The sequence below is a fragment of the Alnus glutinosa genome, chromosome 4, assembly GCF_958979055.1.
Source record: "Alnus glutinosa chromosome 4, dhAlnGlut1.1, whole genome shotgun sequence".
Lineage (NCBI taxonomy): Eukaryota > Viridiplantae > Streptophyta > Magnoliopsida > Fagales > Betulaceae > Alnus > Alnus glutinosa.
In genome coordinates, this window is record NC_084889.1 from 9,551,765 (window position 1) to 9,572,730 (window position 20,966).

General features: G+C 36.1%; 2 protein-coding genes across 3 annotated transcripts; both read right to left on the bottom strand.

The window, feature by feature from the left end:
* Positions 1-6,409: 6,409 nt before the first annotated feature.
* LOC133866623 (probable BOI-related E3 ubiquitin-protein ligase 3) lies at positions 6,410-12,438 on the bottom strand. 2 transcript variants are annotated; one of them, XM_062303210.1, is made up of 4 exons: positions 12,287-12,438; positions 12,074-12,174; positions 11,337-11,641; positions 6,410-6,995 (listed from the first exon to the last, which is right to left on the bottom strand). In XM_062303210.1, the coding sequence occupies exons 1-4, from the start codon at positions 12,385-12,387 to the stop codon at positions 6,468-6,470; spliced, it is 1,035 nt and encodes a 344-aa protein (XP_062159194.1). In that variant the 5' UTR covers positions 12,388-12,438; the 3' UTR covers positions 6,410-6,467. The 2 variants fall into 2 exon arrangements, with proteins under 2 accessions (XP_062159194.1, XP_062159193.1); XM_062303209.1 differs by having other exon boundaries at positions 11,337-11,653.
* Positions 12,439-17,189: 4,751 nt separating this feature from the next.
* Positions 17,190-18,920, bottom strand: LOC133866712 (uncharacterized). Its single transcript, XM_062303332.1, has 3 exons — positions 18,240-18,920; positions 17,946-18,131; positions 17,190-17,841 (listed from the first exon to the last, which is right to left on the bottom strand). Exons 1-3 carry the CDS (start codon positions 18,726-18,728, stop codon positions 17,566-17,568), a joined length of 951 nt encoding a protein of 316 aa, XP_062159316.1. The 5' UTR covers positions 18,729-18,920; the 3' UTR covers positions 17,190-17,565.
* Positions 18,921-20,966: the final 2,046 nt, after the last annotated feature.

The following is a 20,966-nucleotide window of genomic DNA, read 5'->3' on the forward strand; positions in this document are numbered from 1 at the left end:
TAGTTTATTTTTCTTAAAAAAGACGTTAAAAGCAGCTTCTTCCAAGAATAATCTATCCGAAATCTTAGTCCAAAAGGGTTTCCACATAAAATAAAAAAAAAAAAAAAAAAAAAAATGTAGACTTGCATGGCCTATTGCTTCCTATCAATAACAAAGCTCATTTTAACTCACTTTATAGTTACATTAAAAGGAGAGAACAACAAGAGTTGTCTTTCCTCCATTATCTTTCCTCCTTTCTTTCCTCTTTTCCTTCTCTTTTCCTTTCCCCCTTTTTTTTTTTTTTATCTTCTTTGTTAAAGATCGACACCAATATATTCAACTTCTACGCGAAAAAGATCCTTCCATAAACGTCAGAAACTTTGCCATTTATACAGGATAATTGAAAGGGTTGATAGTATATTCTACAATAAGCTAGCTAGAAAACTATTACACCAAATTAAAGACGTTGATGTGATATTGGACCTTTGAATTCCACTAATAACATGCTTTTTTCATCGATAATCAGACCATATATATGTGGCCGACCTCGCATGTCAAAAGATGGGGCCCAAACCGAGTTTTTAGTACAAAACATAGACATTCATGTATGACCTAAACATGATTAACCGAAAAAGTATATAGTATTAGTCACCGAATGTCAAAAAAGACACAGAAGAAGGAATGGTGGTTTGTGTATTTGGTTAGAACTTATAAGAAGAAGAGGAAGGAGGGGGGAACATAAAGGCTGTTGGATCACATGCACATCACATTCTTTTTCTCCTTCTCTTCTCTTCTTTTTATACTGTGGCTGATGAACGTTAAGGAAAAGGTGTTTTAGAAAAGGGTCCCACGGTTCAAGGCTGCTACAAATACTTCCTCAATCCAAGGGATTCCGTGTGATGATCAGCCCAGTTTGGGCCCCTCCATCATCTTCACCATCATTTCATGCATATATTAGCAAGACCCACCTCTCACGTCCATTACTTGCAAAGCAAATGCTTAAAGTGGCATTTTTTTCTGATGACAGCCAATAATGCACGATATAAAAATGGCCACTCCGATCGACCACATCGGAATTCGGTGAAAATTAGCTTAATTGACAGTTTAAATCATTTGCATGCGTTGTTTGGTTGATCCGGACTGTCCGGTTTTCACTGATTTATTTATTTCACAATTTTTTTATTTTTTATTTTTCCCTATAATCATACTAATATTATTGCCACCTAATTATCCACTAAGAAAACCCTTTTGGCTACTCAATCATGTCAAGCATAAAGTTTGCAAGTGATGAATATCTGATGCAGATCATTCGAGCTACCTAGCGGAACATTGACGGTCCACATTCTGGTCCATATATATCTGCAATGTTCTGTTCTCACGCGCACCTTAAACAGGAGGTGCTAAGGATGCCCCAATTATAGGGCAACAATCATTATTCTAATTATTGTTGTTTGTTAATTATTTTTTATTTTTTCAAACCATTCTGCTAATTATCAAAGCCCACTACGCGCGTATGTATACATGTCTTTCCAATTGTTGATGCAAAGAACATCCGCAATCTTGTAAAAATTTCATCAGCACTTGTAAAAGAAGAGAGAGGTAACAAGAAGGCCGGTCGGACAATTCGAAGACCGGAGTCATTCTAATATTATTAAAGCATATCTAGCATGCTAGTTTAATGCCTCAAATAGCCAAATTGGACTATTATTAAGGGTTTTTTTTTTTTTTTTTTCAATTCAGCAAAGAGGCAAATTGGCTATTTTCGTTACAGCTAATTTGTTTTTAGTTAGTATTGAGAAAAAAATACTAACTAAAACAATATGATATTCACTCGTATTCCACCTGTATATCCATTTGGTTTCATTTTTTGTTGCTTTCTAAATTTTGCATTATTGTAACTATATAAACGTGTTTTTAGTTGTTTTGTTTTTCTTTTAATTTTTTTTAATGATAAATTGCTTCGTTTTTGGTTGCATTGCTTTTATAAATTGTGTAATTTTGCTAGAATATTCAACTGGTGCAACACTCGTACGGTGTAGCTCAAAGAACGTGAAAAATCAATATTTTCTCTTTCATTGAGCGTTGGCAGAAATATAATAAAAAAATAATGAGAAATAATATTAAAATGCAAATAGAGAATAGAATAAAAAATCCATTAGAGAAAGTATAGAGAAAACAATAACTAAAGTAGAAAGTTGTATTTTTTCAATAGCTACTTTGGCTATTATTACTGGAGATGCTCTAAGTATGTAATATTTGGAGAATCCAGTATTCTCTCTCGAACTCCTTTGGTTGGTTGATTAGTGTGTTAATCAAGTCGGAATTTGTCTTGTAAATGATTGAAGAAGGAAACTTTAGTCATTCTAGATAGAGGATAATGTATATGAGAGCACTAGCTAGCTCTTCTATGAAAGCGTGGATTTGCAGGCCAGGTCAATGAATAAGGACGTTTTTTTTTTTTCAATTTCTTGTGGTCTAATTAATGAACAAGGACGCGAAAGTGAAGGTGGGGTTTCTTGTTCTAGGACCACAACACTACTGTTGCCAAAAGTGGAACCGATCGAGAATATATACGTTTCAATATTCTTCTGATCATCGATCTGCCATTGGCCTTTGTTTACAGACGAGGAGTAGCGAAGCTGTTTTCACGTCCCACCAAGAAGCATGGATACGTATATACTAGACTAGCAAGTACGTCACAAAAAGAACAGATCGATACATACAAGCATATCAGACAAACTTAACGTGTTTTACCTTAAAACACACGTACAAGAATTGAAAAACAGGTTAATATCCATAACGGCATGACCCATGAAACATTTACCCATACGTATAAACGTATTCCAATTTCCAGGTAAATTTTTTTGATAGCTTTGCTGAAACTAATTAACACAATGTTGGATGCAGCTTTCTGTTATTATTATCATCACTTTTTTTTTCTCTTTTTTTTTTTGGAAAAATATAAAAAAAAAAAAGACCCCTGAACTTACGGTCGATTTTAATCAGAATAATTCTTTGAGCTTTCAAGTGTATTAATTAATGTGACCCGGCCATCAAATTACTAAAGTGTGCCAAAAATGTCACTTTTGTTGAAATATTCTTATATATAATACCCTTGTTATCAAAATGATCTATTCTCATTCTCCTTTTTCCCATTCAAATAAAAAAGAAAAAAAAATTCTAAATGATCTAATATTCTAAACTGGGTAAGTTAAGTAAACACATATATGTAACAAACATGTTAAATTCACTTTTTTTTTATCGGTTTAAATTTTTGGGATAATTTTTTATTTAACATGAGCATATATCTTAAGTATTAATTAAATAATTAAATTCACTATTTTATATTGGTAACAAACAAGTGCCTAATAATAATTATATTTGGAAGTTTGGAACTCCTGTATATGTTGCACCTAATTAAGCGTACGTAAGTAGAATACGAAACCAAAGCTCAAGTTAATTAATTAAAGAAGGAATAACTTCGACTGCAAAAGAAAATATAAAGGAGTCCCAAGATGTATAACATCCGATATGAAAAGGAGGTGTAGAGATACAAAGTGGAAGGAAGCCTAGCTTAGAGATGGCGGGCCAAAGACCCCACAAAGAGAAAGAAGAAAAAGAAAGGAGAAAACATGCAGCTTTATAGGGAATATGGAGGGGAGTTGGATGATTGAACTGAAGTAGACTTACACTCCTTCCTTCTTCATTGATTCTTTTTTCTTTTCTTTCTTTTACTATTTCAAAAAAATAAAAACATTCATTTATGCTTTGAGAGAGAGAGAGAGAGAGAGAGAGAAAAGCAAAGGGGCATGATCGATCAAGTATGACAGGACTTAGATCGGCTGGGGTTTGCGGTGGAAGGTGAAAGTGGAGGTGGTGGGAATAATAATACTAATAATAGATTGCAAGATAGTTATAATAATCATGGGGGAAGCATATTCACTTTCCTCTTTGTCATCACTTTCTAAGGCATGATTAGAAAAAAGTTGATCAATCTTCTCCCTCCCCCTAAAGAAAAGCACTCCTCCACTTTGTCCAATACAGTACACCAAAACAAAACTTGCTTCCCAAGCCTTCTACCATATATGCCACACACTAAAAAATAGAACATGCAATATTTATTACAGGACAAAAGTTCCAACCTAAGTATTATTATATAGTACAACGTTAATTACGCTATATTTTCTTGGCTTTACTCAAGTCCCATTTTTGACGATTTTGCCGGCCAATGCCTTCAATCTAATTAGTTTAGATGCTGCGGGCCACAGAGATTAGAGATCGAGATCGAGTAAATAGCTAGGGAAAATAATCTTCCTTTTTCGAATTCAAACTGCCTGTTCATTTTTCATCCATGGTTAATTCCCATATAGCCTACATTACAAGCATCTTTTAAGCGAAAGGAAAACTAGAATTAATTCAGGTTTCAGCACAATATTCATAAAAATTCCTCTTACTAATTCAAATATAAATAGAGATGATATATAGTTAATAATGTTGTATTCTCTTTAATTTTTTTAAATTTTTTTTTCCATAGCCTCTCCAACCAAGGCTAACCCCTCAGAAAAAGAGAGGAAAAAAAAATTGTTAATTTTCACTACCACGTCATTCCAATTGTATATGAGTTATATAAGTTACTCTTTTACCTTTTTCAGACTTAAGGGTCGTGTCTCGAAGTGTGTTTTAAATTCCGGAGGGTGGGTCTCATCTTGGCTTAATTGCAGCCCAGTCCAGTTAGTGATTGGACCCAGCTCTGTTTTCCTAGTTGACAATAGTCTGTACAAGCAGCCAGTTGGTTTGGGCCTGGGCTGCTCCAGGATGGGGCTCAAAAGCTCTTAGTGCTTTTTAAATCAGGCCGTGCCTGCCTTGCCCTGCTACGTACGTACGGTCAGTCGATCACACATCCAGTAAATCAAACAAAAAGTGTATGGGCTGGGCTCTCTTCCATCACCGTCAGTCCTTCACGTGCTCGCTGTACTCTTATTGAAACAAGACAAAAGCCCAATGGCCCAAATGTGTAAGTAATGTTTAATTCCTGACAATTATTGAAAATATATATATATATTATTAGAAACTAGCGTAACTTATAGTAAACTAACAATTTAAGCACAATCCTCAGCAGAGATAATATCAAAAAGATATATGACCAACTAACTTACGTGACAGGTAATCATATATGAGCTTCAGCTTTTAGGTTATTATTATTTATTTTTTTTCAAAGAAATATGATTTCCTATCACGTAGGTTAGTTTGATGAAAAGTTGTATTTTTAATTGATAAAGAATTATATTTCTATCAGAAATACACTAGGAAACTTTCTCAAGGAAACATTAGTCCTATCTCAGAGATAACGCTTCCTTTGCAAGACGGTGAGCCTCACCATTTAAATTTCGTCTAACATTATTAACCTTTCACCTTTGCAAACAATTCACTATGTTTCTTTAAGGCATTAAAAACATGCTCGTTATATATATAGTAGACTCATGTATAACTGTCATACAATTGAATGATATGTAGGGACGAAGCCATATACTATTATGAACAGAGGCCATAGGCCAAAAAATTTTGTTACTAGGGGCTAGTAGGCTTTTTTTTTTTTTGGCTGATCCAAAGGTTGATTTTTACGTCTTCCAATATGTATGAGTCTACTAAAATAGAATTATATATATATATATATATATATATATATATATATATAGGGGTTATTGGATTGACTCCTCCAGTTCATCCAACTGTAATTGAAGATAAGAGACAAGATCAAGTCAATGATTCTATGAGATAATCGTATTTCTTATATCGATCTCACACTGTTTTTGTAATTTGAATCTCTGTAACAAACTCAAGATGAGTTTGGATAGTCTGTAATTTTTAACTTCTTATGATTATTGCATTTATTCGTTATTAATACAATATAGAAAACAAAGTCCTCATTTACGAACAATCTTTATTGCTCATTATATATAGGGGGAACATTTCTTTGGATAGAAAAAACGGAAGGGATATTCTTTTGAATGTCTCCACATATATTATTTTATTACGTTCCATTTACCTTAAGCTATGAGCCACTCCCATTGTGAATTTTCAGCCGAAGCTTTTCATTTTCATTGTTCAGCCCCATTGTCAAAGAAACTTGATGGCTGGCCATTTGGAACTCATTTCATACATCTTAACCCCCATTCTCCTCAATTTCACCCCATTCTCACTAAATAATGTTACTTCAAAAGGTACGCATTGAATAAACTTTTCATTTTGTTGTATTTAATGGTATACATTATGAGACATCAATTTATTCACATTAGAATATAAAAGAATATTTATTTAATGAACAATTCTCAAAAAGGGATGTGCAGAAAAATCCTTAATAAATATGTCGAAAATAGAAACGAGCCGAGGAAGAAAACACATGCACAGAACCAAAAGGAAATCAACAAAATGACCAGAGCAATGCCAGAATTAACTTCCAACACAATTAGATCTTTCACATGTATTCATTACATATAGACCTCGACGCCTAGGAGCTTAGAGGAATGACACAGTGGACAAAAAGTGAGCTTACTTTCACAATCTTTACAGAGGCAGAGATGCCTACAGGGCAACAAAAGCATGCACACTTCATTCACTCTGCAAGCCTTGCAAGACATGATCTCTTTCACGTCATCGTTCTCCTTGCAAAGCAGGTGAAAATCAATGGAACGGCCATTGCAGCAAGAAGCTGTATCATCTACTTCACTGTCGCCACATCCCTCTTTACTGTCTCTGCTTTGCACATACACTTGCTGGAGATTGAACTTGAGAGCTGTGATCATGTTTTCATTGTGTCTGGCTCGCTGTTGCCAAGCACCCGCTTCAACAGTCAACTGTTCCATTCGCTCTTCAAGCTCCACATTCTTCCTGTTAATGATCTCCACCTCCGCCTCTTTCTCGCGGAGTTTCTGAAGGACCTTTTCTTCAACAAATGAAATAGTTTGAAGTTGGGTGGACTGGACCTTCTCTAAAATATTTTGCCGCAACCGATCACCCTATTAATAAAAGAAAAGAATTATAAATACTGGATAAAGTGCAAATAATCAAATCACAGAATGCTTATTGGCTCGTGAGGGATGCTAAACGGGCAATTAAAATACAGGAAAGCTCCCCCCCAACCCAGAAAGGATATTACTATGTGCGCATCCCAGTGTGTTTTTGAACAACACCACACTTTTTAAAGTTTCAGTTTAGTTTGATTTGATAGCAATCTTATGGTAATTTGTTTCATACTTTTGAATACAATATGCAAAGAAAAGAATTACCCACAAGGCAATTGCAAAGCAAAGGGTCTTGCTGGAAGACCATGAGAAATGGGGAGGCCAAAAGAGAAAACCAAAGAGATTCAAGGAAAACAAAAACATAGAAGATTATATCCATTGATTTAGAAAGTAAGAGGCCACGTCTCATTAAGCTGTCCTTCAGTTTCATATTTGATGCACTGCTGGAAAACCATACACGTATACTAGATCTCAAAACTGCCAGCCAAACCCCAAGATGGGGAAGGTAAAAGAAAAAGACATACAACACTATAGACACCGTAGGAGAATCAAATAAATAAACTGACTAGCACATTTCTTACACATTAAAATTAACAAATTTTAAAGTGCATTAGGAGGAAGTAACACCTATTTCAACAATTGAGTCACATGTATCTAACATATTCATGCCTAACGATATTCCACAAAGTGGTGACGAAAGGTATAACTTGTATAAATCTTTTCATAAACTATACAAGCTTTTTCGAAGCATATATCCCTTAAGCAAGCAATGTTAAACAACTCTGGAAATGCTTCCTTAAGGGGATGCTTACCACACCACACATCATGCCAAAAATTGATCTTGGAACCTTCACCCACTTCAAGTAAGTGTAAAGCTAGAAAACTCCTCACAACCTCTCCTAAGGAACTTCCAGAGACCCACTAACTCCATTAGAGCACCACCCACCCCACTAACTCCCATATTTGAAGTCTACCAATCTCCACAAAACCTTCCTCTTCTGAACGTAATGCTAAAACCACTTACCCATAAGAGCTCGATTGAACATGAGCAAATTTTGAAACCCCAAACCCCCCTCAAAAATCAAAGAGCACACCTTAGACTAGCTTACCAGATGAAATTTAACCTCATCACCCATACCTCCCCACAATAAATCCCGCTATAACTACTAAATTCGGTTGGCAATTCTAGTCCTAAGGGGAAACAGAGACATGGAGTAGGTAGGCAAGTTAGACAAAGTGCTCTCGATAAAGGTAATCCCATCCCTTTTAGACAAGTACAATCGTTGTCTCAAGCTACGAGAGTCGAGAGTTGCTAAAAAAAAACATGGTGGGAGTGTCATTCCCCAAAACAAAGAAACGCACCGAGGAGATATAATCTGTCATCCATGTGCACCATTTCCCCCTAAAACCGCTCCTTCGAAAATACAATAGAAAATCCAAAGTAACATGATCATAGCTCCTTCTCAACCACCCTTAACCTCAAAGAAACAAAAATCATTCCAACTCTGAATCGTTAGCATTCCCCAAAAAAGCAATAATTGCAATGGATCTCCCCATATCATATTTAGACGTGATAAGCTAAAGATCCTGCATGAGAGCAACGCATACGAACAATATTTCCCAAAAATAGCAATTTGAAGTTATCGATAGGGGTGGGCACTGACCCGATAGGGTCAAAAAACTCACCCTTCCAACTTCCAACCTAACAAAAGTTGGAAACAAAAATCCTTCCAAGTCGACCTGCACCTCGGGGGGTTTTGACCTGTGTCAACATGGACATCTTCGGCTCAAAAGTTGGGTCGGGTCATTGTCAATGCCATATACGTTTAAGGCCGTGGATGGTGGTTTGATTTGAGACTGCTTTTGGCTCCAGGATGATGGCTCAAATCTGGACAGTGTTCTGTGGACATGGACAATGGCTCAAATCTGGACGTGAATGGTGACTCAGATCTGGACTTGGACAGTGGCTTGAGGTCGTCATCGGTGGTCGTGAAGATTTGTCCAATAGGTTGTTAAGGTGCCTAAAGATCGACAAGAAAGGAACGTTGTCTCCAGCATTATGCTCCTATCTGCAAGCTCCGCTAATCAAAAGCGGCTGTGAGGAGAAAGTGAGACAAAGAGCTGTAGCAACTGCAGTGGGGGACTGGGGTGATTGCTAGGGTTTCTATGGAGGGTATTTTATAGTATGAAATGTCTGGTCGGGTCAGAAGCTGGAAACCCAACCCTGTAGCCAACTTCCAACTTAACAGGTGTCAAAAATGAAGAGAGGCTACCGAATCCCGAGCTTACAATTGTCGGAATCTGACCAATCAAGTCAGCTCGGGTCGGGTGTTTCAGTTATTTGAACAACCCTAGTTATTGATTCGCAAATTTCAGCAGAATTTAGTTCATTTGAACCGGATTATGCTACAAATGTCACTTACCCAAGTTAACAGAAATGAAAGTGAAACATACTTATATCCATTTTTATAAATGGGCACGTGAATAACAAAGAATCTATCCAACAATGATAGTAGAAACTGGTTGAAACAGAATCAATATAATCGTGAACCTTAACAAGTAATCACACTAACTAAACCTAACAATCAGTAAAACATCATCTGCATGTGCATACATAATTATAAACACCCACATTCTCCAAAGATAACTTAAACCGCACTAACATGGTAACTTCTTCCAACAAATACAACAAAACCAATTCCTATAAAGTGAAGCTAAAAAGAAACTTGACTCGAGAAGTTACGCATGAATGTTCAAGGCTCCAAAGGTAGAGGAGCCTCATGTACACATGTTTATCATTATCAGACTGGGGCAAAGGTCAAGAAACCTCGTGTACACAATGTGGTCATAATAATCAGACTAGGGCTCAAACAATACCGTCAACAACATTCAGACCTGGAATTTGACTAACGTTTTGGCAGTCGGTAATGTTACTGCCACTGCTAGTGCAGCCGCAAATGTTGCAACCTGCAATTGGGGTCAACCTTTGGCCACCATTGTTTGAATTAGTTATATAATTGGATAGTTTAACAATGAGGATCAGTAGGGAAACTATTGAAGCAACAAGCTTGACTGCAAAACCAACTTTTCTTTACCGCTACAAAAAGAAAATTGTATCAATAACCCAAAAAAGAAGAAGAAGAAATTGTCAATAAAAAAGCACCAATAACTAGTGTTACCCATCCTTTGGTTTCAGCAGAGGCCGTGCATTCATAGGTGGCATCTTATATGTATTAAAGGGAATTGAAGGATACAAATGGATGCCTGATTATAAAGAATTGTAGCCGGTGAAACTTGTGGAAGGTACGACAGGAACAACCTTACAGTAATGGAATTTTCCATTTCTCCCAAGTTTATTTTTGGAGGTTAAGTTTTTAAGACGAGGATCATAGGTATATATATAAGACACACATGAGGGTGAGGGTGGATTGCATATACTGCATGCAATACTCAAAAGTGATATACTTTGTCACAAAAAAATCAACCTAAGGCATTTAAAGTGGGTACTTTCTTTGTTGGCAACTTCTCATTCAGTTTTTGTCAAAGAATTTCAAAAGATTTTGACCTGAACTATTTATTTGCCAAAAGAGATCCAAGCACATTATGATCATGCTCATTAGTCACTATCATAGTGAGTCCAGCAAGTTATACTGTTTTCCTCTATCTTCTATACATATATGCCCATGATCCTCAACTTCCAGACTTGAATCTCCAAATATTCAATTGGAAAACACACATTCCATTTCTGCCTCCTCCAGCTCCATTCGATACATATCAAATGCGGTCTGAAGCTAGGGCCTCTGGTGAAACCAAAGGATGGGTGACAATGGCTAAAGCCATATGTGGTTTTTTTTTTAGTTTAGTTTTGTTTTGTTATTCACCCATAGCTATAGTTATATGCGTTTCTATTTCTTTTTTATTGACACTTTCTATCTTTTTTCCTATATGGATACAATTTCTTTTCGTTATAGGGAAGAAAAATTGATTTTACACATAAACTCGCACCATCAGTAATTTTCCTCTTGATCCTAATTGTTACACTCAATGTTAAACCTATGTATAACTAGTTGAACCAATGGTGGCCTAACGATACCGAGGTTACAAGTCTCGACGCTGGCAACCACATTAACAGCAGCAACACGGCATTGTCTGGGCCCTGTCTGCTAATGATCAACATGCCAAGTCTTCTAATCCTCTGGAGCTTCAAATATTCGTGCACAACAAAATCAATCTAGCATTCCTATAAACTGAAAACTAATATGCAAATGCCAATTACCACCCTGTTTAACACTACTCAAAATCAGCAGCAAGTGAAGTCTTTGAACGAAACAAGACCTGAACTTTGAGGAACCTTTGAATCTCCACTTCCTGCTGCTGCAGCTCGCAATCGATGTCATCGCCGATGAGCGACAGCAAGGCCGAGTCTCCCGTGGAAGCCATGCGGGTATTGTCAAGGGACAAACCTAAACCCGTTGACACCGACCGCGATTGCAAGAAATCAACAGAGGATATCTGAGAATTGTTCTCCAAAAAATCTTGCTCCTTCAGTCTTTTCTTCTTGGGTTCCACTCCGTAGTCCAATTGCAAATCAGCCCCACAGTCGTTACCGTCGTTTGCAGCGACAGGACCAGGAGCAAACCCTACGATATGAACTAGAACATAAACAAAGTTTAAAGTATTAATTTGGGATATAATCGGGCCAACGAAAGATTGAAGATTTTAAGGCTCCGTTTGGTTGCAGAGAAATTAGGGGGGCAGGAAAGTAAAGGAAAAGGAATTTGAAGTCCTGCATTTCCTCCAAATTATTTCTCGAAGACATGAAAAATTCAGCTTAATTTGTTCTTCGAGGACAAAAAAAAAAAAAAAAACCCTAGCTAAGCTGTATTTTTCTGTTTTCGTTTTCTCGGAAAACCAGAGGCTCGGAAATTCAATCAGTTCAATCCTTTGGCTTTCTTAACTTACTTCCCCAAAATTTACGAGCAACCAAAGCATAAACTTCTGAAAATTTTGAATCATCTTTCCTTTTCCTTTTCTTTATATTTAAAAGAGAAGCTAAAGATGAGAGCAATTACATGAAGGAGTATAAGGAGGATGCTGAGACTGATCCTGTGGATTATTGGGGTTGTAATAGGCGATCGGCTGTGATATCTGACCGTCGATTGTGTACAAATTTCTGAAATTCAAAAAAATAAATACATTGAAATGGAAGTGAATGACGAGGAGAATAATGAAATTATAAAAAAAAAAAAAAAAAATCATTCAATTTGTTAGGGACAGCAATTTACCTGAAGGATTTGGATTGTTGTTGTTGATGTTGTTGGGGTTGGGGTTGGGGTTGGGGTTGTGGTTGGTAGTGCTGTTGGAACTGATGTTGAGGAAGAGCCATGGTTAGAGAGAGAACGACGAGAAAAAAATGTCCGTGATATATAGAGACCCGCGGGCGGCGAGTGGGCAAATGGCAATGAAGGAATATTCTTCTTATTTTCTAGTTGCTCCTCATAGTTTTCGAATTTGTGGATTCGTTCTACGATTTCCGTAAATTCTCTCAGAAAGGTCCTTGGCGTTTGTTGACTATTTTACTTGGGCGGCTCGGGTCTGGGCCGGCGTTGGACTGAAAGGTTGGGCCCGAGTTGGACCCAGGCGAACACAGTTTTTTTCTCCAAGCCATGAATCCATGGCTCTTGGCATCCTGCGGCTGCGAGTGTTGATCGACTCGATCCCATTAATGGTTGTTGGACACTTGGAGTTGCCACTCGCGAGCGCACGAGGTTGCAAGTTGGGGCGTCAAATGGACTGGATCAGCCACGGGTGCGCTCTCAATGGATTCATTTCGTCCACCACAGACAGGGAACCACTTCTCGAAATAGATGTCAATCTGCTGTACAAGTAAAAAAGCAAGAGAATTACTTAAAAAAAAAAAAAAGCAAGAGAATATTCCATTTTACATGTACCACTACAGTAAGAGTGCTTTGTAGTATTTTTTCTTTTTCTTTTATTAAACAAGAGCTTATTATGTGAGTGGAATTTATTGGGAGCAGTCACGTCAATTCAATAAGATAAAAGTAATTTAAAAAAAGAAATAAAACATTGTTTGCTTTAAAAATATTTAAAATACATTTGGGGTTGCGATTTTGTATGCGATAAATACAATTTTAAATCAAATCGTAAAATATAAATTGTTTCGAAATTGCGTTTTTAAAAATTGCGCTTTGAAAACAAAAAAAAAAAAAAAAAAAAAAAATCTACTTTTTCAAATCGCAGATAAGATGATAATTTTTAAAAAACGCATAATTTTAAAGATTGATTTACGATTTTAAATGTTAAACTGCGATTTTGCCAAATACTTAACTATGTTTTTAAAAATTAATTTTTTTTAAATCTCACATTTTAAAATTCGTTATTTAAAATCGTAAACTCAATCAGAATCTTAATGTCTCCCCCGTTTTTGGCCTAACAATTCATCTCATTTCACTAAAAAAAAATCATCTCATTGTGTAATGAATTAATTTTCTGCCAATGGTCTTTGGGGTGCAAGTTATGGTTGAAATCCCATGGGATGTGAGAGTTGCTTTCCAAAAGAACGTTGACCTCCTTTTTTTTTTAATCTTTTATTTTTCTTTTTCGTTTTTAACCAAGCTTTCACAAGTAGACCTACCACTAAGCATTCAATTTGTGGCGTTAAACCATTAAAAACCGATATTAATACTTTATATCGATTTTTCCATTTTTTATACTATGAGACTTTCGAGAATTGAATGTTGGAGATATGGGGATATAAAGTATTAATGTCGGTTTTTAATGGTTTAATGCTACAAATTGAATGATGCACAAGTAATACTATAGATCATTTTTTTATTCATCTAAAGTTGATATGGCTTTTAAAATCTCAAATTGATCAAAATTTAGTAGTGATTTATCCAAAATTCAATAGATATTTTAAAAGACACATTATCTTTGAGATGATTAAAAGAGAATAAAAAGATGGTCGATAGCATTACTCATTTTATAAATCTATCACTAAATCTGTGGAACTCACATGTGGTCTCATAGATTCAATGGTGAATTTGCACATCAAAGATGAGCAAGAAAATAAAACTAAACATTTCTCTTGATTTCTAGGGGTAATTACTTTTTCCCCCAATAAACTACCGGCCTGTGTTATTTTGTACCCACGAACTACCACTTCGACCAAAAAAGGGCATCAAATTACCATCTTTACATATTTTGCCCCCTTCCGTTAAGGAATCTCATTAACTTTGATGGAATATGCCATTTTTTACCGTTAAGTTCGATTTAAAGACCAAAATGCCATCTACAGTAATTTATAAAAAATATTAAAATTAATATATTAAAAAAAAACTGGAGGAAAAGGCCGCCACCCCTGAGGTGGGGGTGGCTTTCTTTTATTTTTTTTCTTTTTTTTTTTTTTTTTTTTTTTTTTTGTTTAAGATGAGGATATTTAGGTAATTTTTGAAATTGAACTAGGACATTTAAGTATTTGCATGAATTAGACTGACGAAAGGGGGCAAAGTATGTAAAGAATGTAGTTTGATACTCTTTTTTTGTCAAAGTGGTAGTTTGTGGGGTTAAAATGATACAAGCCGGTAGTTCATGGGGAGAAAAGGTAATTACCCCTGATTTTTAATATTATTTATCTTTTTAAGCCTTGTGTATAATATTTATATCTTAGGCATTAAAATTTTTTCATTTATAATTATCAGTTTAGTATAATCGGATGCCTTAATTAAGAGTATTTACCATAATTAAAGCCTAATTTTTTTTTTTTAAGGAATAAAGTTTTATTATCAATTATTATTTTGGGCGTTATTAAATTGAAGGCTTTAGATAATTGCCTAATTTGCTTAGTGGTCTAGCGAACTCCGGTGGTGGTATGATGAAGGTCCAAAGGTGGTCCGCATGATTTGAGAAGAAGAAGTTTAATTTCGAAAAATGATTTATGATTTTTTTTTTTTTTAAAAAAAAAAAATCATTTTACAAAAAATTAAAGAAGGTTTTCCTATTCAACCATAAATGTTTTCAATTTAACCATAATTTTTTGTTATACCAAACACCAAAAGATAAGAAAAAACATTTTACATAATAAAACGTTTTGCGTCGAAACAAATGAACATTAATCGTCGGTTCATTTTAAGATGATTTAATTTTTGACTAATTTATTTCCTTACATTATTCATGTGAAAAATAAGGAAATGGTAATGAGTAATTCTAATAGTACATTATGTGTCTATCAAAAAATGAGTTGACTTTTAAAATTACTCATTTAATTAAAATCATTATTTGATCAGTCACATGTTGAGTACATTAGTAGGAGCAAATAACGACGCTTGTACCTTTTATAATGGTTTTTGGAAAACAGTTTTATTTTTAAAATAAATTTTAAGCAAGTGTTTTTATTGTAATATATATATAAAAAATAAAAACAAGTGTTTTTTTTTTATATATGGAATTCACAAGTACCTACATAATGGTAATCTACCGGTCTAAACTATCTCTTGATAGATCATTGTTAAATAAACAAAAAGCAAAAGGTTAATTAAGACTGACACATCAGTATTTTAGAATAATTATAAAATCAAAATATGGTTTCTATTGTTACTCTTATATATATATATATATATATATATATATATATAATTTTAAAAATTGAAAAATATTTTCAAAATCCTTAGCAAACAAGGCCTTAAACATTTTGTTTGCGGGTATATATATAGGGGATCCGGTTTCTGTGCTGTAGTGGAAATGCTAAATATGAGATTCTCATCCTCCCTTCGTCACCCTCTTTTTCATAAAAAAATTAATTTTTATTAAAAAGTTATATCTGACTCTTCCACTACAGTAGAGATGCTATAAAAATATTGGAAGGCTCAAATTAAATCACATTTCTTTTAAGCCACACATCTTTTTTTTTATCCAAAGTCTTCTTCTTTTGTTTTTTTTTCCCAAAGTCTTCTTTTGTTTTTTTCCCCAAGTCTTCTTCTTCCTTTAGGGCCCTTACAGAGAAGACACATTCTCCTTCTCTCTTTCACGTGTCTTTTTCTCCGACTCTTCCCCTCTCAAATGTCCTTCCCTCCTCAAACAAGAAGCCACTTACCCTTCCTTCTCCAGCAAAAAAAATTATGCTTCTATGAAATTTCAAGAGGAAACTTTAGAGCAAGAAATCAGTAAGGGACTTTATGGATTTGAGGTAGTTTTCTCTCTCTATCTCTCTCTGAAATTCCCTCACCTGAGCACTCTTTGAGGAAAGATCTGCTGTAAAAATAACAACGGTCCAGATTTAAATCCAATATCCTTAACCCATACGAAGTCGTGGTGCCCAACAAAATGTGGGTAAAAAGTTGAGGCAATTGACGCCTGTTTTCAAGGCAAACTATGATACAAGAAGTTCTTTCAATTTGTTCACAATTTTGAGTTCCATCGGAACAAAATCAAGCTTGTAACTTGTTAAAGAAGCTGCGAAGTTGAAGATTTCAGTGAAAAACATAGAGAAGTATAGAGAGGGTGTGAGGACAGAGAAATAGATCGAGGTGAAGCCGTGAGAGAGAGAGAGAAGGGGGATTGAAGCTGCAACAGAAGGTATAAAAACGCATCATCTTTCTCTCTCTTGATTTTCATGGGCGAGAGTATAACTGTATGTGTGAAATTGTGCAACGAAGGATTGAGCAAAATCAGTCTTCTCTGTAAGGGTCCTAAGGGAAGAAGAAGACTTTTAGATAAAAAACGACGACGTGTGACTTAAAAGAAATGTGATTAAATCTGAGCCTTCTAATATTTTTACAGCATCTGTGCTGCATTGAACCACTACAGCACAGAAGCCATATATAGGTATTTGTGAGTACATATTTATGAGACAGAAAAAAACACTGCTAGAAACCAATAACATAACCTCATTAGCCTGACCCATTTTAATTAGAGTAATGATTGAATACCACCCAAAGATACAATTTTTCACAATCTTGCTTATGTGGTAAGGTGGTCCCCTACCTTAATTTATTTTTAAAAAATAAAAAAATTTAAAAAATAGTAGAAGACCACCTTACCACATAGGTAAAATAGTGAAAAATTACATTTTTAGGTAATATTCAATCGTTACTCTTTTAATTACTCTTTTAATTACGAGAGATTGAAACCTCAAAATGCAATCCTCACCGACAATTTGTAACACAGACAAAATTCTGAAGATTAATCTTATTGCATCATTATGAACTTAATAATAACACTACATTAACCTAAAGAATGACATTACATAATTGAGGGGCCGGCAAATAATTACTTCTTAATTTTACAAATATATTTAAAATTGCAATAAAAGGTCACCCATCACTCCAAGTTACAACGGAATCCAACCTGTTTCCCACTCTTCGGGCATTTGGGCAGCCAAAAAGTACAAAACCGCGTTCCTCACTCCCCTGCCCATACCTCAAAAGTGGACCGCTGAGCTGTCTCTCCACTTCTCTCCGACAAAGAGAACTAATAAACAATTTAAACAATAAATTATTAAAAAAGGACTATTGCATTTTTTTCATCGCTTCGCTCCAGACCTGTATCAATCATACGTGCAATTCTTGAGAGAGATTGCTACGTTGAGCTTTTTCGGTTCATAGGTGACAGAACAATCAATCTCCTTGTAGAACTTGGGCTTGACCAAGTTCCCCAGAACGTTGGCTCGAGATCGAATCACGAAGTTCAATTTCAGAGGCACCGGCGGAGTCGCCGTCCCCGCTGAACTGCTCAAACTGGCTCCATACAGGGGAATTTGATCACCTATCACTGCCACAGTAACTGTTGTTTGGCTCTTCCTTTTTTGATGAAATTTCTTCACCTGCAATACCCAATTCACCGAATTAGGAAAGTTCAAAGTAGAATTCTGAGACCAGGATCTCTCGAATTTTGGGATGTGGAAAAATAAAGGTCTTTCCGTCTTACCGCTCCAGAGGCTACGGTGAGTCGGGAATAAGATAGATCTAGAGGTGTTGATGTAACATGGACCCCGAAGAATGTGCCAGTGTTACGATAGGTAAATTTCACTGAGGAATTGACGGAAATCATATCAGTGGCCACCCCTGTAGAATCTGAACCCGCTTGAATCTTGAACTGCTCAAATGTTATACTCTGCGAGGAAAAATATGCAAATTAATCGAAACCCATTTCGAAATTTGGCTAGAAAAACGTATAACTACAATGATTCTGGTCTATTATTTAAAGACAGTAAAATTATACCTTCATTGTGATCTGGGGTTTCATAGGCCTACTGGCACCCCATAAAATCAAGGAAAAGATTGAGAAGAGAGCAAAAAAGCCAAGAACAAAAGCGAGAACATAGCACCGCCGAGGGATACCCTTCCGACGATCTTCATCTTCAAGAAGCCCCTCTTCTTCAATCACATCGCACTCCTTCCAGGGCTTCTGACCCTTCCTTTGGCCGTCGCGCGAGCCGTCGTTGGGCGAGATCTTGCGGGATCCGGGCTTGAGAGACCCAGAGAACCTACTGGTGGAGGACTCGCGGGAGTGGCGACCCACGGAGGAGTGGGAATGAGGTGGGGAGCCCATGGGGCTAAGCACCGGAGTGGAGTGGAACGACGTCGTCGTCTTCTCCCCATCGTGGGAGTCCCGGGACGGGCTCTGCACGTAGTAGACTTGCCGTCGAGGAGATCTAGTAGGCGACGACGGTGCGAGGCTCGTCACCTCTGAGTCCGTCTTTGCGTGCATTCTCAACTAACACCCCCGGTGGGTTTTCTTCAGATTTTAGAACCCGATCAGATCGAGTTGAACTCTCTTTTTCTTTCTCTCCGGGGGAGGGAAGTGTTTACTGCTGACTTTATGGAGGGTTGCTTCTGGACTGCCGAGTGCCGACTGTAGGGTAATTAACAAATGGGTTAATTTGGGAGCTGCTTTAGACTTTTTTAGAGGCTGTGAACTGTGGAATATTGCTATTTAGATCCAATGGATTTGTCTTTCGGTGCTTGGTTTACGATTTAAATTTAATTGATGAGAAATAAAAAATTAAATTAAATTTGGACAGAAAATAATATATATATATATATATATTTTAAGAATATTATAGAACCCCTAATGAGACTCATGAGTCATGACTCATGAGGTCGTCCTTTAAGTGTATGTATTTTAAACAATACGACCGCGTATCACGTAGCGTTTAGATAATCTCATCACATGGGCCATGGGCCCATGGCAATAACAGTGTCTTTTACAACTGTACCTTACTTACCAAAAACAAAAGAACAATTATGCCCTCAAGTAAGAGAAATATTTAAATAAAAACAAGAGGAAGAAGCGAGGAACTAATTATCCGACAGCCAAAATACAGTTGGCACCGCACCACGAATCTATAGATTTCTTAATCTTTAATTAGTGTGTACTAAATTGGCGGTAGAGTAAAAGAGAAGCGCCCGTATCCGAATGTGGAAAATGAGTCGATTTAAAAATATCACCTGGCATGGAAAATCTTTTTTTTTTTATTTTTTTTTTTTATTGCCTAATCGGTGACTGATGGATCGTGGTAAACTGGTAAAAAACTATTTGACTGATTCAAATTAAACAATGGATGGATTTAATGACTGCCAAGGTAAAATTGATTAACATAAATTAAAAGCAATAAAATAAGGTGAAAATCATTGATTAGGTCCAATTAGATGCTGTGTTCCAAGTATTTATCCAATCACACATTCTTAAGTATGACGCAAGAAAATATTTTATATACCAGGCGACATATAAAAATGGTCTGTCTCATTTGGTAATGGACAAAGCAATCGCCATGAATATGATTCTCCTTTCCGTAATTTACCAGTCGAATAAAAAGACAAAAACAATTGGCCACTTTAAATTTTGTTTCTTGCTTATATCTATTCTAGCGTCCATATTATAAAAAGCAGAGTTGTTCACTGTTTGGAGCACTCTTGGTTGTTGTTGTTGTTAAAGTGAATTCCGGTCAACAATGCAAATTCGGGGACCGACATGTTTTATGTGAATACCTGTCCTAAATGTAGTTGCCCCTAGAGGTGGGCACGGGTAGGGGTGGGCGGATTTTTGTCTTTTTTGCCCCCGCCTCGCAACTTTGTGGGTGAAAAATTTTTCACTCATGAACCGCAATAAAAAGGATTAATCCATGAGAGGCGGGTTTGTGCGGAGTGGGGGGGTGCGGGGCAGGTTCAACAGGGTTAAGAAGATAAAGAGAAAATGAAAAGAGACAAAAGGAAAAAAAAAATGTTTTGCAGAGATGGAAAACATGAGCATTAATTAGTAATTCTATTTCCAAAGATGGAAAAGTCTCTCTATAATAAACTAATAATTTCATAATTTATTTACAAATTACAAGGAGCATTTAATAATTCTATTTACAAATGCAAAACTGCCAAAACACGAGAGAAATGAATCCAAAGGATTAACCAAATGCACATGAGCATTAATTAATAATTAATAATTCCATTTTCAAAGATGGAAAAGTCTTTCTGGACATGGAAAAGTCTCTGTAATAATTCAATAATCCATTTAAGGGAGCATTTAATACTTGCATTTACAGATGCAAAACCAAAGAGAAAGGAATCCAAATGATTAACGTACTGTCAAACCATCTGTAGTTTACAGCTGTAAAACATTAGTGCCCATTCAATCCTCAGCTTCCGCCACGCGCCTTCTAAATGCTTCCACCATGGTCCTTCAGGCTTCAACGCAACAACGCTTCATCTCTTCATCTCTTCAACACCCTTTCAACCCTTTGCATCTTCATCTCTTCGTTACTGTACAAGTGGAATGAAGAAAGAACGAAGATGAAGAATGAACAAAAATAAAGAATAAACAGGCTGTACATATCTCAGAAAGAAGATGAAGATAAAGAAATAACGAATAAGTGACGGTTGGAAAAGGTGAAGAGAAATTGAGAAAATGAAGACTGGGAGAGTGAGAAGCGAGAGCAGTGCAGGTAGGAAAAGA

What these genes read in the sequence shown, in the direction of transcription:
- LOC133866623 (XM_062303209.1), bottom strand. Translation starts at nt 12,387, where the DNA reads ATGGCTCTTCCTCAACATCAGTTCCAACAGCACTACCAACCACAACCC. An exon ending in CAACAATCCAAATCCTTCAG is followed by an intron (nt 12,175 to 12,286) that starts GTAAATTGCTGT and finishes TTTGAATTTCAG; the next exon opens with AAATTTGTACACAATCGACG. An exon ending in TCCTCCTTATACTCCTTCAT is followed by an intron (nt 11,654 to 12,073) that starts GTAATTGCTCTC and finishes TTTATGTTCTAG; the next exon opens with TTCATATCGTAGGGTTTGCT.
- LOC133866712 (XM_062303332.1), bottom strand. Translation starts at nt 18,728, where the DNA reads ATGCACGCAAAGACGGACTCAGAGGTGACGAGCCTCGCACCGTCGTCG. An exon ending in AACCCCAGATCACAATGAAG is followed by an intron (nt 18,132 to 18,239) that starts GTATAATTTTAC and finishes TTTTCCTCGCAG; the next exon opens with AGTATAACATTTGAGCAGTT. An exon ending in TCACCGTAGCCTCTGGAGCG is followed by an intron (nt 17,842 to 17,945) that starts GTAAGACGGAAA and finishes TGGGTATTGCAG; the next exon opens with GTGAAGAAATTTCATCAAAA.